Consider the following 27,362-nt stretch of genomic DNA (forward strand, 5'->3'; position numbering starts at 1 on the left):
CAGGTCTGCTTTTGGGGTTAAGCTGATTAATTTAACCCCTTTCTGGCTTCAAGTTAGTTTTCAAGGCCCTGCACAAATTTCTCCAAAGTTTAACTGCAAAAAAAATTTTTTTTTTCAGACGATGTTAAAAACTGGATAGCTCTGCAGAGTCTGAAAAGAAGAAGACAAAAGGCCCATCATAATGTAAACAATTTATTGGAACAATGTACAGATTCAAGCAATGGTAATCATTCACGCCCACTACACCATTTTACAAATATTACAAAATTACTACAGTACAATATAGAGTCTTTGCATGATCCAAAATATTTGGTGGCCCCAAAAGTATTACTTTTTTTTTTTTCTTAATTCAGCAGCTTATATTTAAAAAAAAAATTTAAACCAAGTCTATCAAAATGATGTTTTTGCTTTTCATAGCAAAAAATGTGAAGGCAGATTAACTATTGAAGTTTAAAGGCTAATCGAGTTACAGAATACAGGAGCTCTTTGCGCGGTCGTCGCTAACTACCGGTTGGTACTTTATAAAATGCGGTTGTTTAATAAAGCTTTGTAGAAAGTCAAACTTGTACTTGCAAACTTTTTTTTTTCTCTCTTTATGGTTTTCAACTCCCTGGTTTTGTTTTAATACAGTTATGCTAAATATCTATTGGAAATAAACAAAATCCCCAAATGTTTGCTCCTATGGCATCGTGTAGAGATTACACTGTACGCTTGAGTTCAATCACAATCACTTTAGGCAAAAAAAAGTAGATGAAATATGTGCAAGTTATAGTTGCTGAAATGTTGTTGTTTTTTTTAAAACCCCTAGCTTTGACAGCTCACAGTGCTGCAAGTAACACATCAGCTAACATCCAACATTCACGTTTATCCGTTTCTTGCATGAAAAGCAAGCTTTTTAACTATTCTTCAGGACGTTTATGGGGGAGGAGGGGCTGCATAAAAGGCGGTACACGTTAAGGAAATTATAAACAAACAAACGAAAATAAACAAAAAACACTGGAACAAAAGCAACCTGAGGTTTACACTTAGAAAAGACATATTCAAGTGGTGATACACAACTACAATGTTTAGCAGCGGTCAAGTCAGAAGGACAGCACAGTAACAACGGGCGTTCGTTGGTGTGTGTGTGTGTGTGTGTGGGTTTTTGTTTTGGTTTTCTTAGACGTACAATCTTTCAGCGGAAGAATACGAGGACTGAACACACCCCATCTAGCTGTGATCACGCCACCTCTCTGTGTGCCAAACAGCTGGAATGTGCCAGACAAGAAGAAAAAAAACAAACACATTTTGAACAAAAAGAATGATGGGGGAACATACACGCGCACACGTAAATATTTGCCTCTGTATTCCATGATGCATTTATTACGTCCTGTAATTTTTAACGTCGAAATGATACCTACAAGGATCCAGTCTCAGTCCCCTTCAAAAGTGCTCAGCTTTTTGACATCGTGTCAGGCTATGACCGTAAATTTCAATAGATTTTAGTGAGACGTTACGGGGTAAACATAAAGCAGCATGGCTGGCCGATTTAATGCAAAATCAGTTTCATCACAATGGCATTCCAGATATCTGATGTTGCTTTATGAGCAGATGCATTAGTAAATTGAGATATCTGGTTATATTTTGACTAGACAAAATATCCATTTAAGATGTAAGTAATTGCATTATAACTATTATAAATGATGTCGGGTTCCCCAATAATGTGCATGGAAGCTTTAATTCCAGGTATCTCCAATTAATTACTGACTATCTGAAACATATTTCAGATATGAACAATTAAATCATAACTAGTCATAAAGTAGTTCTGACTAGTCGCAATTCTAATTAAATTTGTCTTGGATGACACCTTAATTCGAGATATGTTAAAAGTTTTTTGTTTGTTTGTTTGATTTGACAAGTGCAAAATAAATTGCAGATATGTTCAAAGCAAATAATGATTAGGCAAAACTAAACTGGAGATATCTGGGAACTGAACCTTTTGAGGACAACCTAAACATACAGCCTGGGCCGCAATCGAATGGATTAGTCCGAAAGCATGATCTTGTGTCAGAATGGACCGTTCAACGTCCAGAGCCAAATCCAACTGGGACTTTTTGCAAAACACACCTGTTCAAAGATGCAGTTCTCCATTCTGCCTCAGGGAGTTGGAGCCAGTTTGAATCCAAATGCATGCCACACTTTAGAATTTTATTTTTTACGCGTTTCATAAACTTTGCATCTTTTTTCTTGCACTTTATTATTAGTTACTACTGTTAGTTGAGTCACAATTTGTGGCTGTAGTGTTTAAAAATGTAAAAAGATTTTAAAGGGGTATGAAAACTTTTGAAAGGAACTGGTTTTATCCCTATGAGTATAAAGCTACATTAGCAGTCAAATTGCATCAAGATGCTTATTGCATTAGTTGAAAACTTTTCAGCAGTAATAATTAATCCTCAGTCGGGGTTTGGCTACATTATTTCAAGTACTTTTTAAGTACTTTTTTTTTTTGTTTTATATGTGCATTACAAAGAATTAAATACTGCAGTTATTACTCTGGCCAGCAGAGAAAAAAACGCCTGGCTGGGTGTTTAAAAAAAAAAAAAAAGAACAAATTAATAAAAACAAAACTATCTCTCTAACTCATCATGGAATACATTCAGGCTGTAACCTTATAACAGTTTGACACTTAAAAAAACATATATATATATATATATATATATATATATATATATATATATATTACAGCACAGAACAAGCAGACACATTAAACATTCTTCACAGTATTTTTAAAAGACATCCAGTTTACGGGGCACGAGGAAGATCAGGGCGAGCGCTCCGGTATGCGATACGCAAGGTTAATACACGTCCCAGTGTTGCAATACATACATCGTTCACTATGTACTTCTTAAAACATCGAATTGAAGCTCCCCTCCCTCCCGCAGAACCCTCTTCCCACCAAATGTTTTTGCGCGAGGGGCCACCAACATGCAAGAGATGAAAAGCATCCAAGTACCCCACAGTGACAGCCACCCGACACAGTAACACAGCCACCCTCAGGATCATGCTTTCCCCCCCACCCCCCAAACACAGGAAGCCAAACAACCAGCAACAGAATTTCAATACACTGAGAAATCAACATATTCAACACTGATCTGATGAAGTGTGTGTGTGTGTGCGGGTGTGTGGTTCTGATTGCAAAAGTCACGAAACTCAGACGTGTTTTTGTATCACTGATACAAAAAAAAAAAAGACATACAGGCTGACAGCCTGCATGCTCTACTTCAGTTTTCCTTCAGAAATTTCAGACAACAATTTAAAAAATAAATAAATAAAAGAATTTAGGCATCTTAACAATTCCATATGCTCTCTCTCTCTTAAAAAAAAAAGTCACATTCACGCCACATAACAATACAAAGAGACTCACTCCAATGTCACATCACAGCCAAGGTTTAACACAACCTAAATCCAGCGTGTAAAATCCCCGTCATGCTACGTTACAGACGGCCGCTGTAATTCTCTGGCAGAGGAAACAGAAAGTACTTTAAATATAGATTACACGATCAAAGAAGAACCTTATCGAATGGCAACGACGACCGTCAACACACATCACTAATGTTCGACAGCTTTCCACAATATTATAAGCATGCTACCTAATCCAAGAAAAGCCGCTCTTGAATTGTGCTCCCTGGTGATTTTAAGTCAAGAGCCTCTGCCCTGCGTAAAGTGTTGAAATAATAGGTTACCTGCAAGTCATTACTTACTTACTTTGGATGATATGCAGCACTCTGAAAGTCAATTTCCCCACCCATCCCCCCTCCACCCTGATTTAAAAATGCTCTGCTAGCAGTAGCTGCTTTAATATAAAGTATATCGAAAATTGTTTTCATTAATCTCAGAATCTGCCCTCAACAAATACCTTAAAGGTTCATTGTCCCCCCCCTAAAATTACCCTTCGGTAGTCCTGAAAGCAAGATGTCTGCAGAATAAATGGGGGGGGAGAAAAAAAAAGAAGAAGAAAGTGATCATTTCTATTATTTGTGATTGAGATTGATTAAATGAATGATCCTCCCATAATAAGGTTGAACTGCCAGTCTCTCCCCCTCCCCTGCTTGCGCTTAAGGGCACTGAGAACTGGAGCTACTACAACCTCCCTCCCACCCCTTCCTCCAGGTCAGGGAGGGGTCGACCCCCTGTCACCCCCTGTAGAGGGTAACATGTTCCCTGGGATGGTTCCCTGTCTCGTCTCCCATGGTGAATGACCTGTGTGGAGAAGGGAAGCGGTTTTAATTTTAGGCCAACGTTGCTCCACAAAATATGTTTGCGTCTCGTTTTTAAAATGGGAAGCAACAAAACGGACCCCGCGATGAGGCACAGTGCTGTGGAAGCCTTTACACCCCATAAAAGGTTGCCAGTCGTTCCTTCAAGGGAAGCGGGAACTGATCAGAGAAGCGCCTCCAGTTCTCTTCGCCCACCTGGTTCTTGAACCCGTGAAGGATCTGAAACCAAACACGAGGAAGGGTTTTAATGGCAAGTCATGAAGGACCCCTGCCTTTCAAAACAGACCTCATACAAGACAGGGCTGTCCTCAGAGAGGAAATTAATTAAGAATTTTATTGAGATTTGACATGGTACTGCTTAATCCAGGTTTACGCAGGTTTCACTCCAATTTAAAGCCCGTTTAAAACCATTATGAATCAAATTTAAGACCTATATCTGGACACAAATGCACTAGTCATGCACTCTACAACATTGATATTCAGTTCTGCACTGCTTTGTGTTGGTCTACTATTGACAATCCTAATGAAGAACACAGACGTTTGTGGTCATAATGCTAAAAAGTTCAAGGGGCCTGAATACATTTGCAATACACCGTCCATCAGCACCTGTGAGTGGGTGACGTCAACTTTTTTTTTTTTTTTTACGTTATTTATACCCATCCATTTGCCAAATTTTTTACCTTGTAGAACATTTCTCTGAGATCGTCCTTTGGATTTACCCAGGAGGCCACTGCGTCGCAGAAGAATATAAAGTCCTGTTCCAAAGAAGAGAGGTGAGGCAACGTTTCGTCTTCTGGAGCCACAGAGAACCAAACGACCGGGGCTGGAGCTCACCTGCACCACGCCTCCAGGATTTACACTGATCATGGTGCAAATTCCTCTGAATGCCGAGTCTTTCTCCTCATTGTCTCTTATATTTCGCAGAGAGGTGCACCTGATGACATGGACGGCCAAACTCAACATTGAATATGTCAAGAGCATCATCCAGTGACAAGCTAAGGAACTTGTAAAGTGCACTAACAACTTCCACTATGTAAGGCTAATGCTACTCAAGGAGTTATTTAAGAATCATTAACACAGCCTACTGCATCCCTTAATTCAAATGCTTCTTTTTTCTTTTACCATTATAATGATTTGTCTTTTAGCTGCAAAAACTCCTATCATGACCTGTGATCACTGACACAATAAACATGCACACCAAACAAAATCAGGGTTTTTTTTTTTTTGCATTTAACACAGCTACACTGACTTCTAAGAACATTACTGTACATGTGCAGTGTGTTCTGCAAAACCTCATGTATAGCACCTTGATTTTTAATTTGCTTTGTTTTTGGAAATGTTTACTAGAAGAAAAACAAAAAAGGTCGGGATAATTTTGGGACAGGACATGCAGCTGGGCGACTATGAAACGAGAAAGGGATTTTAGGAATGCTCTTTGGCATTAAAGACATCCTTTCTCTGTTTTTGAACCAGCAAGGCATGTGACAAAGTCTGATCCCATGCATCTTAGAAGTTGTTAGCGACAATTAACAATGGCAAAAAACTAGAAATTAAACAAATTAACGTGTAATATGAAGGTGCTACTGAGGCAAAAAGAAAAGGAGAAGAAGAAGAAAAGAAAGAAAAAAATCACAAGTAGGACCTAAAAAGGACAGGGTTAGTCACATGGTTGGCAATGATTACAAACTGATAAGAAAAAACTGAAAAAAGAAGTTTGCTTTAGAAGGAGAGCGAGGAAGAGAAGAGGAGAGCAACAGGGGAGAGAAGGGGGAGGAACAGGCGACAGACGAGAAGAGCAGAGCGGAGAGAAGATGAATTAAATAAAAGATTGAATAATACACACCAGGGTCTTATAAACTGCTGTAGCATGGGTGCCACCTCTTGAGGACAAACGTAACCAAGACGACCAATTGTTATTGCTAAGGTAACGCAATCACGGTTACACACCACCAAACGCCAACGAAGACATGAGCAATGAGGAGGGGGGAGGAGAAAAAATAAAGAAAAAACAAACAACTCAGAGACATAAATCAACAGAATCTGTGTATGATAATAAACAGACTTTCACTAGCGTTGATTATTATAGCCCCCCCACCCCTTCGGTCGTGGGCAGGAATTTAAAACATTCTAAAAAAAGACATACAGAACGTTTAAGGGAGAACACATTGATAACTCTGACAAGACATTCATAGAAGAAAAAAGAAAAAACAAGGCAAACGTGGATGTCTGCTTTTGGCAACCGTTAAAACAGCTTTTTGGATCTGATAAGGAAAAAAAAAAAAAAAAGGATTCAATCTCATTGTTAGCTTAACTTAAAATGCACAATTTGACCAAAAAAAAAAAAACGGTGAGTTAATAGTAAAACTAAATAAATAAATAAATTGTAGCGTAGCGTGTGCAAGAGCAGCTAACGAGATTTCTCCCTTAAACTCACAGATGTTAAATTTCAATAACAGAAATATTTATATTTTGGTTTGTTTGTTTTCTTTTTTTGAAAAGAAATGACAAGATTACTCCAAGCCAACTACTATGGAGGGAGACTAGTATCCAGCACAGCAGGTTCTTATGAGGCAGAGAGGAGGGAGGACCTAAGTTTAAGAGACACAAAACTATGCAACATTCTCATTAACAAACAGGCATTTATGAACAGTCCAATGACACATGCAGAAAGCAGATGGTACGCTCATTAGAGTACAGTTCAGTGCAGGATCAGCTGATCAGAGGCAAACTGAGGAGTGGCGCAGTGCTCTCCAAGAATTCGCAGCCTGTTGCTTCGGCATGAAATGACGGCTTTAAATTTAGTTCCAGCCAAAGCGGCTCTCTTGGAAATATATTTAACATTAGGCTGGAAAGTCCAGCCTAATGTTGGCTCTTTTCACGTCCTGAGTGTTCTCTCTGCGATGTTCTAATACAGTGCTTTACACGAGCATTCATACATATTCCGTTGAGCCACTTTATATTTTCACATTACATCCACAAACTTCCATGAATTGAATCGGAATATTTTGCGTACTTGTAAAAGGGGGGAAAAAAAAAATAATAATAATATTTTACTGGTAAAAAATCTGAAAAGTGCAGCATGGATCTGTTTCAGGTGACATTTTTGTAAAACCTCGATTTGCAGCAAATTACAGCCGCAAGTCCATTTGGGAATGTCTCCAGCAGCTTTGCGCCTCTACAGAGAGAGTCTGCACTTTGACTAGGCCATTCTAACAGATGAACATGCGTCGGTATAACGAGCCTTTAACGAGTTTTCTTTAGCTCTCTCGATCCTGCAATCAACTTTGACCAGCTTCTCAGTCCTTGCTAAAGTAAATCATTCCCAAAGCAGGATTTTTTTTTTTAGTCCCCGTTACCGGAACAAAAACTTCACACCTAAGCCTAAAAATTCCCGATAAAATACCCTGAAGTTTGTGGTTGTGCTGCAACGAAATGTGGAGAAGTTCAAGGAGTACGCATACATTTGCAAGGCACTGTATTCCGAAAACAGAGCGGACAAAATTTATCGTCAGACATTTGAGCATTTTTACGACAAAGTCGTGATTACTCTTCCATCATGGTGTATCCTGCATTAAACATTGGCCATTCTTAACATTTAACATCTATTAGCAGAAATGCATTCACATTTAAAGAACAGTAAATAAAAGCAACACATAAACTGACAGCAAAACAAACAGGTACACATCTATAGAATCCCTAATTTGTCTTGTTTTTAGGCGAGGTCACACTTCACCCTTGCATGCTTTTTTTTTTCTTTTGATCAAATGGTCATTTTGACTCCTCCCAAATCAATTCGTAATGGTGAAAACAAAAGCAGAGTGTAACCTTTTAGAGACTTGAAATCAGTTTCTAAGCTCTGTGTCATCATGTATGTGCTGGTTTAGGCATTCTCTCAGTCATTCAGGATTAGCGTTTAACTGAAGAGAGAAGTTTGTCTTTGGAAACTATGTGAGGCTGCGGGGATATCTAAGCTTTTTTGTTCTGTTCTATTTCAGCATCCTGCTTCGCTTGTCAGTCCGTCCAGATTAGTCGACTCCCAAGAAGACTGGGCTCTTACATGGTTTGGCTCATTTCAGGAGCGTCAGGAATTTAAGCGCCGGGTTTTTATTCTCTTTTATCTCGACCCAGACGTCTCTGCGGCAGGCTGCAAGTCAATAACTGTAGTTTGAGCAGATTAAGCGAAACCAGCGAAACATGTGAGGCTCATTCTTTGGGAGAAAGGGTTGTTTGGACAGAGATTAAAAGACCAGAACAGGCATCCTTGTGAGTGTGGTCAGTGCTGACTGAATAGGACCTGAGCGAGTCAGTGAGTGAATGAGTGAGTGAGTAAGTGAGCACCTCCCTGTGTGGCTGGCTCAGCACTACCACCGTGTGGTACCTGTGTTTTCCAGTAGAGTCTTTGGAGTATTGGGTCTGTTAATGATCTCCACCAGCTGGTGCAGCACCATGGCAATGTAAGGCTGCATTTCAGGCCCTGCGAGTCGCATTTCATTAAACAGAAAATAACGTTACCGCTTTGAAAGCAGGTTTCTAGGTAAAAACGGATGATCTGGAAGCAGCTCAACTCACCCATTTGTATAGATATCTCTCCGATTGCCCAGGTTGCATTGTTGCACACAGATATTAACTCGGGGTTCAAATTTGTACCCAGTATGGGCATAAAATCAGCTGTAAAAGAAAGGGGGGAAAAATCAATCAACTTGCTGACTGCTTATTACGAAGATCAGCTTTAAAGACAACAACAACAACAACAACAGTGGACATACCGATGCAGGGTTTTACGTGCTGGAAGCATGCCTTGGTGAGATCCCCAAGCAGAGCGAAAGAGCTCTGACGCACCTCAGGCATTTTGTCCTGAAGTTGAACAAAACAACATAGCTATCAACAATGCGTGCCAGTTCACTGGTTTGTTGAGCAGTGTGCTTTGACGGCCTCTTTACCTGCATGCACTGATACATAAGAGTGAGGATGTTGCTACGAGCGACCAGCTGCTCGATGGTGCCACCCAGGCCCTCGGCCAGTCCGCTCAGTAGATCCAGAGCCACAATCATGAAGTCTTTGTCCGGCGCCTCATACTGGTCAGGTTGTGACTGATGAAGCTGAACGGTGGGAGACAAAAACAGAATCTTTTAATCAAACTGTAGCTTGAACTTAAGCTCTCAGACGTAGGGCTTAAGTTCAAAAGAATGAAACATTTAGCCTTCCTGTTATCTGCTAAAAGTATTGTTCTTTCTTGTTTTTTTCACAGCCTGAATAAATTAGACACGTCTCAAATGTTGTAGTAATTAGCTCCTAGGATCCAGAATTTTTTTTTAAAATTGATAATTTCTTCTTGCATTTCAAACAAATATACAGTTAAGCTACAATGCCAATAATTTCTCAACAATGTCCTGTTGGAAGTGCTCTAATAAGGTTTTTTTTTATTATTTTAAATCTTAAATAAACACTACATTCACTCAATTTATAGTTCTGCAAAGCAGATCATTGCAGAGTTAACACTGCAGCAGGTAGGCTGACTTTTCTAAGCACTACAGACTCACCATAGCCTGAGCGAGCGTCTTCTGAACCAGATTGACGCATCGCTGGTAAACAGGCTCACAATAGGGCAGGAAGCCGCTTTGAAGGGCTGTGGCTACTGAGGATAAACACTGAGGAGAGAATGGAGTAGTAGTAGTATCATGAAACTATAATAAAACTTGAATGATAAAAAACAAACAAAATTTAAAAAAAAAAACTTACTTCTAACAAAGGAAAAAGATCTTTGTCTTCATCTTTCAGCTGGTTCCATTTCTGTATCAGTGGTGGCATCAACATCTGGATGTATTCCTATTAAAATTCGACACAAAATTAAAACCACAGTTATTTAAATATACAAACACATCCTGCGATCTAACAAATAGAAGTTGTGGTGGGGTTTTTTTGTCTTTTACCTTCAGGAAAGGCTGTCTAGATTGATTAGATCTGAAAGTGCATTAACCACTACTAGCACAACAAAGGTAAAATGAGGAAGCAAACACAAACACACAACAGTATGTGGTATGTCAAAATTCACACCGACTAGGAAGCGAAGCTGCGCGTTTTTGTCATCCTGCGTACCGGTTTGTTTAGGTGGTGCCCCACAGAATCTGCGAGCGTCCCGATGGCGTCGTAGAGGATGAGCAGATTTTTGTGCTGGTACTTGCTGAAAGCAAATACCAGCGTGTCCAAGATGAACGCCAGGTAGGGCACCAGCTCTGTGCAAGCCTCCTCCTCCAACGTGGCAAAGGCACTATGCAGAGGAAATTAAAAATGGAGGTTATGACCCTTGCAGAAGTGTTCATAGTCACTGAACTTTGTCACATGTTATCCACTTTACTTATTCCTTAGTCCAAAGCTACATCCAATTCACAACCTCTGTAAACACCAATGGTGGACGATTATCGTATCGCTTATTATATATCGTGAAAAATTTCTTAACGTGATAAGAAATTTGATTTCAATTAATGATGTTGGATCAAACAAAACTGAAATTTTATTTTTACTATTTTCTCCACCATTTGTTCCACGAGAGCATTGATGAATATCAGAAAATTCAAAAGTCTAATAAATGTAGTTACTGTGTGGAGTTCAGTGATATAAATCTAATTTATTTAAGTAAGTGGCGTCCGGAAAAAGCCTGTTTCAAATAGGAATGTTTTCCAAGAGCAGTATTTGTGATGCGATGAACACTGTGGTATGCAGTCGCAGTCATACAGAGAAGTAATAAACTTTTTTTTTTTTTAAATCACAATTTTTTATTGTTACCACAATAGTACCATAAAATATTGCGATAACATTTTACGGCCATATTGTCTATAAAGACTTGAATCACCATCCAATCTAATTCAGCTTGTGCCATTTTACAAAAAATCAGCGGCCATTTTTTTGTCTCTGGAAGTGGAAAGAAGGTGAAAACATGACCAAAGTATTTTAAGATGCAATTGTAAAGAAAGTGTTGACTCCGATGGGGCTAAATATCTATGCATGCCAGCTTTAACAAATTTTTATTTCCAAAATGAATTGGGGGAAACCATCTATTACATTCCATCCACTTTCCAATTGACATTCTTCTGTTTTGTTGCTCGTATAAGATCACAATAAAATATACTCACCTTGCGGTTGTTAAAAGACAACGTCTGAAAAGGTTCAATAGGTGTGAACATTTTCTTTACCTGCAAGCGGCCTCCTGCACACGTTTGTTGCTATCCAGTATGCGCTTCAGTAGCTCAGTCATTAGAGGCTTCAGGTAAATATCCGGGGGCTGGCTGACCACCCAGTGCGCATAGCGACTCAGTGTCCAGCAGGTGATGGATCGCACCAGTGCCTTTTTGTCAGACAAGCACTGGTTGAGGTGCGGGATGAGCTCAGGCAGGTAAGGGATCATGCCTTGCATGCAACCTGGGAGGAAAAAAAAAGCAAGAAAGAAAAGTTTAAATTTAAGCGTTCTCCTGACCATTTCTTCTCTCTCCCTGTGTCTTCCTCCTCGTCCCCACCTTCAGCTATAGCCCCCAGCACCAGGATGCCGGACTCCTTTACAACCCAGTCAGGGTGGAAAAGCAGCTCTTTGAGCAGTGGGAGGATGTGCAGCAGCAGATCGTCCCTGAACACATTGGCCAACACGTCCAGCGCTGCCGCAGAGCACTTTCCTAACATTTTTGAGAGCATAGAAACACGAGTGTGCCAACAGAAATAACACGCAGAACAAGAAAAAAACTGGAGAAATGAATCACAAGTTTAGGAGCAGTTGATATGAAAAGGGACAACTTTTAGACATACACTGCAAAAAACACAAAATTGTAAGTATTTTGTCTTGCAAATTTCTCAGCACACCTCAATTAAGACAAAACTAACTTACAAGTAACTTTTCAGCAATATCTAGGCACTCGTTTTAAGTAAATAATTTCTTAATATTGATGAAAAAGTATTAGTTTCACTGGCAGATTTTTTCCACCTATAAAATGTGAAAACGTACGTGTTACAATTAAAATAATCTGCAAGTGGAACTAGTGCTTTCTTATCAATATTAATGAATTACTTACTTAAAACAAGCTCCTATTTCTTGCTGAAACGTTACTTGTGAGTTAATTTTATCTTATTTCAAGTGCATTAAGATATTTGAACTACAAACCAGACCAAAAATACTTGGCAAGGTTTTGTGTTTTTGCGGTGTTAGGGACATCTAGTCGGGCACCAAAACTCACGCAGGTTCCAATCAGAAATCGTATCGTCGTCGTCCATTTCATCGTCGTCGTCGTCGTCATCTTCCTCAATCCTGTCGCCCTCGTGTTGCTGGGCGACCGTGCGGGAGCGGTGGAAGCGTGGTCTGATGTCCTGCTCGTTGTCTGGAATGGCCTCGTCTTCCTCGATGTCCCCCTAAAGCCAGAGACATTTTAAACTCAGCTAAATTGGGCTTTGTGTTACATGTTCGGGATGAAAACGGTAAGGACGACTTAAACTAAGCGCCTGCCATGCAGATTCATGAAGCATTTCATCCTTGTACTTCCAGGTAAACACATTAGGGAACACAGACTGACCTTGAGCAAGATGATGTCGATCTCCGAGTACTTCATCCCGTTGACAAGTACAGGAATGAGCCTGGAGCAAAAGCCAGGGATAAAATTATATGGAAAAAAAAATAATTAAAATGTGCAAGGATAAGTTCAAGTTCACAGGCAATCACTCACGCCTGAGGGTCTACGTTAGGCATGGCTTAATGTGGCAGATTGGTGACATACGATATCACAAAGGCCAGCAGTCAGAGCGATTCTTACTCAGCCCAACATGAGGCCATGAGGAAGAAAATCCTTCTGTTGCCCAGGCAGACATGAATCAACCAGTGTTAAAATTAAAAGCGTAACACAAACTTGTGTGAGCGGTTTCTTACTGAGAGAGGTGACCGCACAGCACTTCTTTACACACCGGCTGCTCAGCCAGCGTAAGCCAGAACTCACAGGCCTCCAAGGCGACATTCTCGTCTGGGTCCTGGGTCCTCAGGAGCATGTACTGCAAAAAAATTAAATAAATAAGGAAATACTCAAGAACAATCATCAAACATTACGTCTGACTTTGGCTAGATATAAATCAGATTCTTCTCCAGGATTTCCGCAGGTTTCACCAACTCAAATTTCAGACTTTTCGAGAACATTATGCATGAAATTTAACAGCTGTGTCACAACAAAAAGAAAATTGCATATTTTATGTTGTAGTAGTGCAAAGCTTTTTTTTTTCTTGGATAGAATGAATCCAGCACCGCAAAGACAAATGTCATCTGGAAAACTGTCAATAAATTTACACTTAACCACGACAGACGCAAAAAAAAGAAGAGGAAAATTAGCAACAAGTTAGCGGTAGCCTCAACTGCCTCAATTTACAGAACGCAACATAAATATCTGCAAGCGACTGAAACGCTCGTCTGACAGAAAAGTCAAAATACGAGATTAAACAGTCCAGTCACCAAAATTTAAGAGGTGTGATTAATGTATTTAAGGCTTACTTACACTTTTTTCAAATCAATTTAAGACTTTCTAAGGCCTTAATTTTAGATATATGAATTCAAAACTTGAAATTAAAAACTTTTACGCTTTTCCACAGTTGCTAAAAGACAGCGACAAAACTGTAGAAATATCCACAGTGGTCACGAGATAGATGAATAGATGGATGAATGAATAGATGGATGAATGAATAATGAGATGGTTAGATAAATGGGTGAATGGAAAATGCGTAATTCATTATGTGAATAAAGTCTTTTCTAGCTCTTCTTCCAAACTCCATACTTTTTCAAACCTGGAAGGCATTTAAGCCACAGTCTGTAAATTTTAAAATCTTCCATCATGGTGAGCTTTAATTTTAGTTTAGTTGTCAAAACAGCTACTCCAAAATCAAACACAATAACTGTCATCTGATACTTCTCTCATTTCTTCTTTTCGACAGTTCGCCTCACAGACATTTAGCTTTATGAACACATTTCTCATGACTGACAAGTTGTAGCCACACAAAAACACACTTTCACCATTCCAACACCAATAAGAAAGTCAACATTTTCTTGTTTATTTGAATCATGGACATAGATCTGCTATTCTCAAAGAAGAAGACTTTGTGTTTAGTTTCAGTCTTCTCCGGGAGTACACATTTTCATTCTGCGTCGTTTACCTCTACGATGTTGTGCATGTGAGGCAGAAGACGATCCAGGCGAACCTCCAGCAGCATGACGAGGGCTCTGCAAACATTCTTCCTCACTTCGGGCTCATCATCAGTCGCCAGTGCAAACAGGTTCTGCAGAACACACAAACCAGCACCTTCTCTTTTATTACTGGTAATAAGGACTAATTGTACTAAAAATGACGAAAGACACAGTGCCCTCGCAAAGGTAATCACAACCTTTTGAACTCTTCCATATCTCTGATTGGGATTTTGTATCGTAGAGCGCCACAAAATAATGTTCATAATTGTAAAGTGACTGATAAATCGGCCCAGGCTTTCTTAATTTTGGGTGAACCAGATCTCATCTACCTCCGCAAGGGTCTGAAGATCAGCCACAGTCCTCTTTTATGCTTTTCAGACAAAAACAAAAAAATTAGAATCAGCCAAAATCAGAATCAGCAGATCAGACTTTTTTAAAGATCAGCGGATCGGCCAGAAAACTGCAATCGGTGCATCCTTAAAAAGGTTACGTTTGATCTAAGAGTAACAGACCACAGAGGACTAAAACCATGATCTAAAATACAAATCCTTGACTCCCAAATACATTTGAAGTGTGTGGTTTTAATGTGACAAAATGTAAAACAGTAAAAATACTAAATGATATGAATAACTCCATTTTTATATTAAACAACATTGGTTCATTAGCTGTTTGGCGCCTCGTCTTTCTGATTTTTTGTTTAGATAAAAGCTGGTATTTCCCAAAAACATTAAAAAACTCAAACGCACATTTTTCCAAAATGGTGCCGCATGCTTCCACATGCACTGCGCTTACCTCGATGAACGGGTCAATGTGAAGCATTAGGGCCTGGGTCCTGCTGATGATGAACTGATTGACACAGGCGATGGCATGAGACCTGCAACACAATAACCACACCGCTTGAGAGTCACACTGGCTTGTTTTGCTCACATGCTGCCCACTATAAATGCAGCCTCTGTGCTACGTTTTATGGAGTTCTTGTTTTCTGTTTAAATGCAAACTGCAGCCACATTTAAACGTAGGGATAAAGAAACTGACTGTGCGTCAACGGCACGCTAAGAACAGAAAGAAATTCATAATCTACACACACAAGAAAGTTTTTAAACCAGGGAAAGATTTATTGAAAAAAAAACAAAACAAAAAATAACAAACTTACAATAAATGTAGCTTTTGCTGCTTCTTCAGTGTTTGATACTGAAGAATTGAGAAAAATACTACATTTTATTGGAGCGCATTGATTAAGTGAGCAATAAAATACCATGTAAAAATATTTTTTGTGCACAATTACTGGTACACCTGCCAATTTATCTTAAACAAATGAGCGTTTATAAAACCTCCAATTAGTAGTAATTCATGACATTCAGTTTCCAATAAAATGAGAAAAAGACACGAGTTTATCTTGCCACCATGAAAAGTAAACAGTGTTAAGAAAGCATCTCATGCCCACTTCAGTGGGCATGAGATGCTTTCTTAACAATTCTAAAATGGTTTAGAATGTGCGACTCTATGGGCTTGTTTTCCTTCCAAATAATCACAGAAGTTTGTTTAATGCACAATATTGTGAAACACATTTTATATTTAAAAATGTAAAAAGAAAATTTTAAAAAATCGATATCGGACAAAATTAGAATTGGCAGGGCATGCTTTTTAAAGACTGGTGATCGGCCAGAAACTGCAATCGGTGTACACCTAGGATAAATCGCCACAAAAATGGTTCCACAGACACATAATTGACATGGACATTTCAGTACCTGATTTAAATCCTGTAAATAAATAAAAAACTGTGACATCAGCTGGGAAAAAACAAAACAAAGCAAAGCATCAGAGGGAATCCAGGATTCTGATATCGCAGTAAATACAGAGTAAACCAGCATCTTAACGTCCGCAATGATAACACATTCACTGTGACGTTTATAAAGCAACTTGCATTTTGAAAACAGCATTCTTTGCAACAAAAGAAAAAAAAAAAATTACCTAATTTTCGGGCTGTTGTGCTTGAAAAACTGCAAGAATTTGGGGATCATGACGTTAAGAGGACGATCCAGCATGTCGCTGTCCAGGATCTCAGCGGAGTCCTCGCAGATCTTCTGCAGCGCCCCGAACGCTCCCTAAAGACAACATGCAAAAAAAAAAAAAAAAATGTGAGAGGAAAGGAAAAAAATAGGTCTAAAATGTTTCACAACTCTGCAAATCTGGGGGATTAATAAGGAATTCTATTCTAAATATGCAGCAAGTCAGACAGATTGTCTGAACCACAGCTACAGGAAATAAGACTTCAATGGAGTTGATGGTGATTTCTATTCAGCCGAAAGCTTTCAAAAATATTGAAATATGTTGCAAGTCCTTGTGTAATCGGCTCTATTGTAAACAAATGTTTCACAAACTTCAACAAGATTCACCTGCTACTGCTACAATAACCTTCAATCTGTTGGCCAGCGGCTCTAAAACGCACCTCTCGGTTAATATTAGCTGCCTGGCGGATGTTTAGTATGCAGCCTTACAATATGGTGCATATTCTAAAAAAAGCAGCCCGGAGAAGCAGACGGCACCGACACAGACGTTGTGTGAAATGTGTTTCCATGGAAACCTGCTGCCATGTCAGGGCTCCCTTTTTAGATGACAGATACAGAGCGTGCAGCGAAGAAGACGACGACGAAGAAAATAACGTAGGGGATGAAATAAGACGGAAAGGGTAAGGTGTCAAGGTCACAGACACGCCATGGTGGAGACGGCGACATTATGAAGCACTTTCACTCATTAGAATGCAAAGTAGTTGCAGGCGTTAAAGCAACAAAATTGGTGAGAAGCAGCAGCCTCTGGAAATGTCATCTCTGGGTTGACGGGGAAAACATTTATTGTGAAGTTCTTTGATGTGCGTGACATTTAACGGTGTTGAAAAATAAGATAGAAGCTGCTTTCCTATGTAAAAACATGTCAAACCGTTGCTGAGAGGCTGAGAGTGCAATGGGAGTGTGCAATGGGAGTGTAAACAGCGAAGTCGTGAGAAAGGTGCGTTCGGCGAACTCGACAGCCCTGGAAATCAGAAGAACACGCGAGCGTTGACGGGGAGCCGAAATACTCCAGCAAGCAACATAAGCAAAGAAGAAATCGAACTGACCTTTACAACTCCGCTGCGTCCACATGCCAACTGCCATTAATCAAAACAGTGAAACTGTCCAGGCAAAACCTATATTAAGCCACCCCGCCTCCAGCCCCAACCTTACACCTGCTTCTTCCTTTTTATAGAGCAAGGGAGGCAGCGGTCGGGTGTGAAGCACAGCCGCATGAGTTCGGCCTGATCAACCAAATACTGATCTGAAACTATAAACAAAGATGCGGCAGTAAGCTTGAAACTAATACCACTTCCAAAGTGCTAAAAAGGTATTTTTACTTAATTGGGCCATGCGGCTATCACAATAAAGCCAATAAAGCTAAAAAGGCAACGACACCACAGAGCTCCACAAAGTCTAAGTCGACGTTTTACTGTGACCTTACATCATAAAGCTAAAATGAATGCGGAACTACTACATGTTAATACTTGAAATTAACTAAGCGCAGCAAATGTTTCTCAGTGCTGGAATCTCATAGCAACGTGTGCGGCTTAGAAACTCCCCAATCATGTCAATATGTTCCAAATGTAGGCAGCAAAGCACCAGTAGTTGTGACACTAGCTGCATTCTGATTGACTATATTATTGTGCAATTAGAAATACAAAACAGTGCTTTATGGAACACATGTATTTAAAAAGAAAAAAGCTCATGTTTGATTGCTAAATGTTTTGGTGCTACAATGGTTTTGCGACCCCATCAAAATGTGTGTATTTTGCTAAACTGTAATGGAAACACTTTTTTTCACAACACACACATCACATGGTCAAAATCCGGATGTTACTACTGGCAGAAACAACAAAGAAGACAACAGGAAGTGATAGGCGGGAAAATGGCGTGGAATGTTTTTATAATGGCTTATCGCGTGAACAAACTTATTAAAGTGTGATTTTTAATTGAGTTTCTTATTTAAGGAAACACCGCAAATGCGGAAATGTGCTTTTTCTATGTTAGCAGAATATCGACAAAGTTTTGCCTGCATTTGTAATGGAAACACAGCTACTGTGGATTATTTATAGTTGTTGGTTATTGCCAGCAAAATTACAGAGGTCAACACATGAACAACACAGATTCCCTTGGAAGATGCATCTAAAACTAGGATGTCCTAATCCAGGCATTCGAACTACTCTAGCTTTCTCAAAGGTAGATTTTACTGTTCCTTATGCGACTGTGTCAAATGAATTGCTCTTTGTGTTTTGATCAAAAGCTTTTGATGTATGAGAGCGAGAATTGAGCAGGAAGCAGCTGAAACACTAATCCATAAATGTTATGACGGTGAAGGCAAAGCACTACGTTTATAAAGCAGTAGAAACCCAATGAATAAGAACAATGTTACGAGAAGAATGATCAACAAGGCATATCAAAACACAGAAAATATATGCCAACGTTGGCTTAGCACTTTGGCAAACTGCTCTATGTGCAAACCTCGTCAGCAAGAACGAAACGCGAATTTACTGAGGAATGTAGCTGTAAAACCTTTGGCGCTAACAAAAGTGTAATACTGAAAGAATGTGGGGTAATGATTCATTGCGCTGAGTAACTAAATTGTATTAAATGTACTGTTGTATGGGGCTGGAGCTTAGCATTCATCAAAAATAGCCTTTTTTTGTATAAATCTGCAAACAAACACTCACAACAGTCACACATCTCTAATTGGATTCTTTACAGCAAGACAAAGTGAACATTTCTGTGGTATTTGCTGCTAGTCAGATGTGCTTCCATTGGGCTGAACAATAGTTTCAGAAGGAATGTCCACATTGCTACAACAACCCAAGAATAGAAGAACATAAAGCATTTTAGAACACATCTAAACCTGGAGCACAACTTGTGCTCCAGCATTAACTTAATCATCTTCAAAATCAGACATTAAGAAGCTTTGCGGCCTTCAAGCCGCTTTTCGAAAACGTATCAACTCTACTAAAGGGTTTTTACATTCGGCCGCTGTTCAGTCTTAAGCCTTGCGCACACAAACACACACACACACACACTGAGACACACTTCAAGATCCTCTGCAGTAAATAGCTGACCTAAATCTAAGACTCTGAATCAGCTTTATAAGAGATGATGGCTGGGTTGCCACGAGGGGGATCCATATTTTTTTTTCCCCTGCCACATCTCTGCCTTAAATTTCAGATAATCCTGCTTCCTGAAAGTCATCTGGACGCTCCTGGTGTAACGAGCAATCCTGTCCGGACACACTGGTGAGACACTTTTATGAGGTAACAAAATATATAAACCGTTGTGATTTATTCCAACGTTGCTCTGGAGCATTTGTAGCTATCAAACTGTGAATCTGACAGGGAGACAAACCTACAGTCTAAAGTCCAAAAAAACTGAATGACAATGGATTATAGATTAAAAACAAACATGGAGGACATGGGGAAAAAGAAGGTTTGCTTTTATTTTCCCCCAAAATATTCACTGCATAAACTCATTCTGGGTGATTATGTGGTAAATGCCAGAAAATGGAGTCATATGGTTTTCAGGTTATGACAGAAAAAGAGAGACTGATGATATTCCCGTGTTGAATAATCTGTGGTAGTAGCTGCTGCTCCAGCTGTGAGGCCACCATAAGCTCATCTGGCCAGCAGGACGTAATCCAGATGCTGCTTTAGACGTGCCTTACCTCTTCTCTGCCCACAACAAATTACTGAACAAACACATATGATTACTGGGAGTCTTTGGTGACAAACATGCTCACTTTCAGCCCTGTTAAAAAATCTATTTTTTATATCAAGTCACAACTTGTCTGTATTTCACTGGAATTTTATGTGCCGGACCAACACGAAGTAGCCGCCATTTGTTCTTAAACCGCTAAATGCAATCCAAAAATCTAAACGTAAAAGCACAACAGCTGAATCCTGTTTGAACACAAGCAAGCCTTAGTAAGGTAGCACAGCCAGGTGCTACGGGAATTTTGAAAAGCAGCACTTTAATCCTCATCATTCTAGAAGATTTAAAATTGATTTTATCCAAATTCTAGGCAAATAATTGTATTATTGAGAATGTGTTGCAGGGTAATACTGGATGAAAAACTGTTAAAAGACTAAACTTCTAGCAAGAATTCCCTGAATACACAGGCAGATAGCTTAGGTTAAAAAATAAACGTGTTAGAATGGCTCAGTCAAAGACCAGAACCTAACTCCAATAAGCCACAAGACTTCAAATTAATGTCCATGGATGCTATCAACCCAACTTGACTGAAATTGAGCTATTTTGCAAAATCTAGCCAATATATCCACAGAAGGACCGCTTCTATGTAGCAACACAAAAAATGAAACACATTTTGTTCAGAATTTCTCTATTATGGCTATTTCTTGCAACAACACGGTATACAAACATGCTAAACATATGAAAAATATGTGAACTTCTCACCTCACATATGTTGTAATCTTCAGAATCCAGCAGCAGACAGAGTTTGGGCAGAAGCTCAGGCCAGTTTTGCAGCTCTCCTTTGGAGGCGATGGTGGTGATGAGGATTCCTGTAGTGGAGAGATCGCTCAGTTTGACTCTGCACACATGAACGCACAAATATCACACCAGCGACCACAAGCATACACGTAGGAGCTTTATACAGAACAGGAACATGAAGTTGAATTAGCCGCAGCTGCAGCTCCGAGGTCTAGGCTTTGCTCTGCAGGAAGGCTCAACAGAAAGCAATAAAGCCACAAATCACCGATTCTCATAAAAGATTCTTTTCATCACACCGACCACAACTTGTTAAAACCTTGCACAGAAAAATTAAGCAGGTCATGTTTCAGTCTTAGAGAAGCACGGCAAACTTAGATCCCAGCAGCTACAGGCTACAGCGTCCTGACAACATGGAGCACGTGGTGCTAATTGGAGATAGCCCCATGACAGAAGCGCAATTTTTAAAAAATCTTTTTTACGCCGTCGTCCCTACTCATGCCTCATACTTTAAAGAACAATAAGCATTCCTAATATTTCATTTATTGCTAGCAAAACAAAATGAGAAAGATTTTTGTCTACAGGAATTGGCTTAATTTAATGTCTTCGCTTTGATTTTAACTGCACTCCCGTTCAAAGTGACTCTGAGAATGTCGCTTCACGTTAGCAGCATCCTGCTAAGCTGCTGCTAAGCCAAGCAGTCAGAGGTGAAGGAGGGGAAGGACAACAGCAATGGCTGCCGGACCGACACATCCCTGTGTGAATTTGTTTTCATTTCAGAAAAGGAGGGGGGAAGGAATAAAGAAATGACATTTGTTTGATGCTAAATGTGTCAATTGTCATCAATTATCCTTCACAAACAATAGAACACTTTTCTCTGATTCAAATGCCTTTTCACTGGATTTGGACCATTCTGATGAGCCTGAGTGTGATAGAGCAGCAAGCATGCAGTATTTGGTGCGCCGGAACCTGAAGTTTAACACACTCATATTTCTCAACATTTAGTGGAGATTTTTATTCTCAGGGGAAGGCATTTCAGTCAAACAATCAACATGATATTTGAATATTATGTGAATAATATTTTTATTAAATAGAATATAAAATTATTTTGTTTGTCCCCCCCTTGTGTACTCTTTGCTATGGTGATGAATAAATACCGAAATCTTTCCTAGAAACTCTCACTTCATCTAATATCCATTTAGAATCACATATAAATAAGCTTTGTGGGAACTAAGGCGACAAGTTATTAAGTAGGTATGCAATTGAGATATTAAAGCTGAATATCCGATGACAAGAACTAGATCCCTGCCAGTCTTTATGAGATTTAGTGGCTTGGTCACTAAAGTACACTTTAGCTGGACATGAAGGGCACTGAAACCGGATCCAACTGGCCAGATATATTATTGGCATGCAGAATGTAAGTGTGTGCCGTCTGCTACGATTTCAATGAAGACATTCGGATTTGATACGACATGCAGCTCTCGTGGTACCTGAACGTGCAGGCAGTTTTGGAAATTTCACAAAATAAACTCAATGACAGCGTTCATTGGACAGATTTTCCCTAAAACATGGCACCCGACTTACCCACTGTGGCACGAATGAGGGGAGAGGAGTCTCCGATGTTTTGGAGGCATTCGCTTTTGATAAAATCAGACACTCCGTTTGGGAAGTTCTGGTAGTGAGCCTTTACGTTGTTCTTCAGAATCAGTCCGCTCAGGGAACGGGTCGGTTCGTCTGTGAGGAGACCAGAAACAGGCCGGTGAATGTAACTTTAATGCACGGGTAGCATTTTTATAAACATGACTTAAGACTTAAACAAAAACAAATGTCAATAAAAGCAGCAAAAAACAGTAATTATTTGCCTTAACAGTTTTACTGTACAGTGAAAACCTATTTCCCCCCTCCTTTCCTGCTTTCTGTTTTTTTTTCTCAGATGACAAACAAGCTTTGATATCAAAGATAATCTGAGTAAAAAAAAAAAGTTTTCAAAAGATGAATCCATTTATAAAGGGAAAAAGTAAAAGACCAAAGAAGTTGGAACATTTTGGAAACTAACACAGCGATTCAGAAAAGGAACATTATACTGACAATGATCTGAGACGCACCAGGAAGCTCACCTCTGAACGGCTCAAAGAAAAAATGTCAATAATCTGATAGACGTAAAAAAGCTAACTAACTGGTAAGGTTATATTAGCTGCAAGTTAGCGGTAGCCTAAGACGTCTCGATTTACAGAATGCAGATGTCTGCGAGCGACTCAAACATTTGCCTGACAGAAAAGTCCCATGAGAAAAATAAACTACATAGTATACGAGATTAAATAATCCTGCCACCACAAAATTTAAGACTTGTGATCAATGTATTTAAGGCCGACTTATTGTTTTTTGATGAATTTAAGAAATTTTAAGGCCATTATCTTAGATTCATGAAATTAAAACTTTTACATTTTTTCTTATGACATCTAAGACACTGTAAGACTTTAATTTTAGACACATAAATGTAAGTGTTATAAAAGGATGCGCAGACACTCTGTGGTCTGATATTAAAACAGTTTTTAATGACTGAACTCTTCAAGGGGGGCAAATACTTTTCACAGCCCTATTGATGTTACCGTTCTATTTAAATATAATAATCTACCAAATTTAAAATGTGTCCACCTTTCAGCATTTAAACCTAAGCTCCAAAGGTGTGCAAGTAGCAAATCAAAACGTCTCAACACCCCTCGGATCTTGTACTTAGCAGACAGTCGTGCCAAACGCTGCATCTCTGCCAGGAATCGGGTTTAAATTTAGAGCGACCCATATTCCCAGAGCCACATCATCTATAGCGAAGATGCCCCCGGGTCACCCTGAGTCATGGCCAGATAGCTCCTTCCCAAAAGGTGTTGCATAGAATAAAGAGGGGGGGGGGGACAAACAAAAAAAACATGCAAGGTGAGAATAGAATAAGGTAGACAGACGAGTTAGCTTACCTTCAGATTTTAACTTGGTCAAAACAAATATCAAATAGTTGTTAAAGTCCGGGTACTGGTTCAGCTGCTCGAGTCTCTGAGAAAAAAAAAGCGGTTGAGGATGACAACCGTTCACACGGGATGCACAACATCAGTGTCTTTATTGCAGCAGTGAAGCAGAGTGTTTACTTTTTCATCCAGGGCCAACAAAAAGAAGAAGTGGATACAGTTAATGTGTGTAAGTGGTGGTGTAATGTGTGGACGTTTGTAATGGGTCATAAATATGTCATTTACTATGACCGAGTACTGTGAGTACCCGACCAGATGGCGTCTTTAGGGCAATATCGTCTATGAGCTAATGATGTGGCTCATATGAGAGTGTGTGTGCGTGTGTATGTGTTGGTGTGTGTGCGTGTGAGGAGGGAGGGGGTTACGTAAGCAAGTCATTTAGGATCAGCAAGCAGCCACACAGAAACAAGTCAGCCTAGCTGTGGATGATCCTTTTTCCCTCTAATGTGAAAATATTAAAGCTCATTTCCATCTGATGACACTTCACGAGTGAAACGACGGCAGAGGTAATGAAGCACTTAACACTGTATAAGCTGCAATTAGCAAAAACCACACACATACACACACCCCTCGTCCCCGAGGCAGCTTCTATCCCCCGCTCCCGTTTAAGTCTGGATGTGTCATGAGAGTGAAAACATGTCCATTCCGACACGTTTGCGGTTCGGTTTTTGGAACCCCGTTGAAAAACGACACCGAGGCAAATGTCAACGTGAAAGTTCAAATGACAGCTGGCCAGTTTTTTTTTTTTTCCATCTTCCTTGCACCTTAAGCGTACCAGACTAAAGTAAACCCCAACTAAACCGTTCGTTTTGTTTAAATCAAAAATATTGATATTAATATTTCTAACAGTTATTTACTGAATTTAGCAAAATGCAGGCTACTTTTAAACCAACACGTTCCTCATTCCTTGTCTACCGTACTTTTATATCGCCTTTACCTTAATAGGAACTACAGCTAGGGCTTATTTACATCTTTACATGGTAATCAAAGAAAGGCGTGGTAACCTTTCAGCCAGCTGTTCAGCAGTGCAGAGCAACATATGAGAAATGGTATTCATAGTAGTCACTCTTCACGCCATGAAGTCAGGTAAAACTCTGGTAATTCCCTGACATTTTTTAAAAAGGGATTTCCATCATAGCAATGGTATGACGGAAAATTCTGCGGTTTTAAAATTGCAACTATTCCTTGATATTAAGCCATCCGAATTAGGGAGCAGCTCATTAAATTTCGCTCATTTCAAAGCTTGTATATCGGAAAGAACTTCAGTCTAATTAGCTGAAAGAAGATAAAATAGGGCGGAGCTGCACAGAGTCAATAAATTTCATCAGGACTTGTTCAAACACGAGATCCTGTGGCGCGTTAAATAAGGAGAGTCTAAACTATGTGTATCATCTTGTTTTCATGCAGCCTCTCAGTAATTTATACTCGTGGTGTAAGATCGTTGCCATCTTAAGTCACTGCTTTCATTTTCAAGATAAGTAAGTATATATTAGAAACACAAACAAAGCTGTAATTACAGCGTAATGCTAAAGTGATATTGCATAGTTAGAGACAAAAGACAAGATTTCAATTTAGTGTGCAATTGGTGAGACTTTTCTGTGAACACAGTTGTTCAAACTAAACTTCAAGGAACAGAAATAGGTGATAACATGATTATTATTTGATAAAATTCCTATTCACTTTTATCTTAAATAATCAATCAAATTTTATTTGTACAGCACCTTTCAGCAGCAAGGCATTTCAAAGAGCTTTACATCATATCAGACATGATATGATGGAAAGCATAAATGAAATGTTTTTCTTAAAAAAATCAAATATGGCATTGTTTTTAGCCGAATTACTGACATTAACAGCTTTCTACATTGACTTTCCAATAACGGCACACATGACCTTGTTTACATGAACCTTGGTGAGGTTATTATGGGAAGAAAAGGGGGGAAAGAAAGAAAACCCGGTCAGCACAGGCGAACATGTTTCTAATGGTAAACACCTTGGCGTACATTAGCCACAGCTAGCCTGTTGAGTGTGACTGGGCTGTAATAAATGGATAAATCTTATTCCCGAGAGCCGGAGGAAAGGATACTTGCTGGACGGATCTCTGCGTGGACGTATCTGGTGACTGAGACTCCTTCAGCAGCTGTAGTATTTGCTGAAGCCCCTGCTCGTCTGGCTTCCACTCACACTCCATCTTGCTGCCGCGGATAAAGCAACAACATAAGCTCACACAGAGGACTTACAAGCCAACGGCTCATAAATGAGAACACCCCCCGCCTTCCTCCTCCACCCTCCGTTAAAGGCAAAAAAAAACAAAAAACATGTCGGACACAGAAAGGTTTTTACCTGCTCTGTCGCGGGCGACGTACTCGCTTGTAGTATCCTTTCTGTGAAAATGTGAGCGTCTGTCTGGGTTTTCAGACATGGGCCCGTTTCGGCAGACAGGTCCGTTCTTCGAGCCACACGAAAAAAAAAGCTTCGGGTCAAACAGCCCTGCGTTGATTATAGCTGCCTCGCTTCGGTCAGCTGACACCCACCTGCGAGGTCCTAGTGCTCAACGTATCTTTGCTTTTCACTTGCCAACTCATATTGCTCTGTTTATTCATTTATATGTTTCTTTTCTTTCAATTGAACTTCTTCCACTTGGCAAATTTACGACAAAACAATTCTCCAGCATCCTTAAAAAAAAAATTAGGAGTCCCTAAAGAAAAAAAAGCGTAAGGTTTTGATAAATTACCTTCATTTCAGATGGTACTTGAAAGCAACACAAGCCACCCCAGTGGATTCGTGACTTTCCTGCTAATAGAAAAGCTGTCGAGTCTCAATAATAATGCAACAATAAGCCATCGATTAAATGAATGCTTATGTGATCATTAGGGTCAACTGTGAAATTAGCAAATACATTATTTTTAATCTGTCCATAACTGTTAAAAATATAGATATATATAGTTTTAAAGAAATACAATTGTGAAACGATGACAACAATGACACAATGACGTTAGGAGAACGTCATTGTTATTGTGGTGATAATAATAATAATAATAATAATAATAATAATAATAATAATAATAATAATAATAATAATAATAATAATAATAATAATAATAATAATAATGTTATTACAATGTTTATAATGATATTAGAAGATGATGAAGCAGGAAAAAATGGCTGTAGCACTGAGTGCAGCAGGAATGATTTGGATGATGGAAATTCAGAGGTGGGACGTAGTAAGGTTTAAATGTTTTTTTTTTTTTTTTGGGGGGGGGGGGGGGTTATGCATGCTGCTCTTTGTTCCGTATTTGTAAAATCAGGGTGCACTAAAAGAAACAAGAGGCATAAATGTCATCGTCATTAATCCATAGAAATGTAAGCATAATATTTGGTT

The 27,362-nt window shown here is 39.4% G+C and overlaps 1 protein-coding gene across 2 annotated transcripts; it reads right to left on the reverse strand.

Annotated features, from left to right (window-relative positions):
• Positions 1 to 179: 179 nt before the first annotated feature.
• On the reverse strand, positions 180 to 26,486 carry tnpo1 (transportin 1). Of its 2 annotated transcripts, XM_005808603.2 has the most exons (25): positions 26,324 to 26,485; positions 26,067 to 26,175; positions 23,936 to 24,011; positions 22,551 to 22,700; positions 20,934 to 21,040; positions 16,426 to 16,559; positions 15,247 to 15,328; positions 14,424 to 14,546; positions 13,159 to 13,277; positions 12,809 to 12,869; positions 12,476 to 12,647; positions 11,768 to 11,920; positions 11,447 to 11,672; positions 10,353 to 10,524; positions 9,996 to 10,082; positions 9,797 to 9,904; positions 9,197 to 9,355; positions 9,023 to 9,110; positions 8,826 to 8,924; positions 8,635 to 8,730; positions 6,100 to 6,175; positions 5,091 to 5,190; positions 4,937 to 5,011; positions 4,337 to 4,475; positions 180 to 4,239 (listed from the first exon to the last, which is right to left on the reverse strand). In XM_005808603.2, the coding sequence occupies exons 2-24, from the start codon at positions 26,169 to 26,171 to the stop codon at positions 4,368 to 4,370; spliced, it is 2,676 nt and encodes an 891-aa protein (XP_005808660.1). In that variant the 5' UTR covers positions 26,172 to 26,175; positions 26,324 to 26,485; the 3' UTR covers positions 180 to 4,239; positions 4,337 to 4,367. The 2 variants fall into 2 exon arrangements, 1 of the variants encoding a protein (XP_005808660.1); XR_002753129.1 differs by lacking the exons at positions 180 to 4,239; positions 4,337 to 4,475; positions 6,100 to 6,175 and having other exon boundaries at positions 26,324 to 26,486.
• Between the last annotated feature and the right edge of the window lie 876 nt (positions 26,487 to 27,362).

This window comes from Xiphophorus maculatus, chromosome 8 (genome assembly GCF_002775205.1).
Source record: "Xiphophorus maculatus strain JP 163 A chromosome 8, X_maculatus-5.0-male, whole genome shotgun sequence".
Lineage (NCBI taxonomy): Eukaryota > Metazoa > Chordata > Actinopteri > Cyprinodontiformes > Poeciliidae > Xiphophorus > Xiphophorus maculatus.

Excerpts from the sequence above, each read along its gene's own strand:
- tnpo1 (XM_005808603.2), bottom strand. The coding sequence starts at position 26,171 with ATGGAGTGTGAGTGGAAGCCAGACGAGCAGGGGCTTCAGCAAATACTA. Across the intron at positions 16,560-20,933 it reads AAGATTACAACATATGTGAG|GGAGCGTTCGGGGCGCTGCA; the intron begins GTGAGAAGTTCA and ends TGTTGTCTTTAG. Across the intron at positions 9,111-9,196 it reads TTATGTATCAGTGCATGCAG|GACAAAATGCCTGAGGTGCG; the intron begins GTAAAGAGGCCG and ends GTTCAACTTCAG.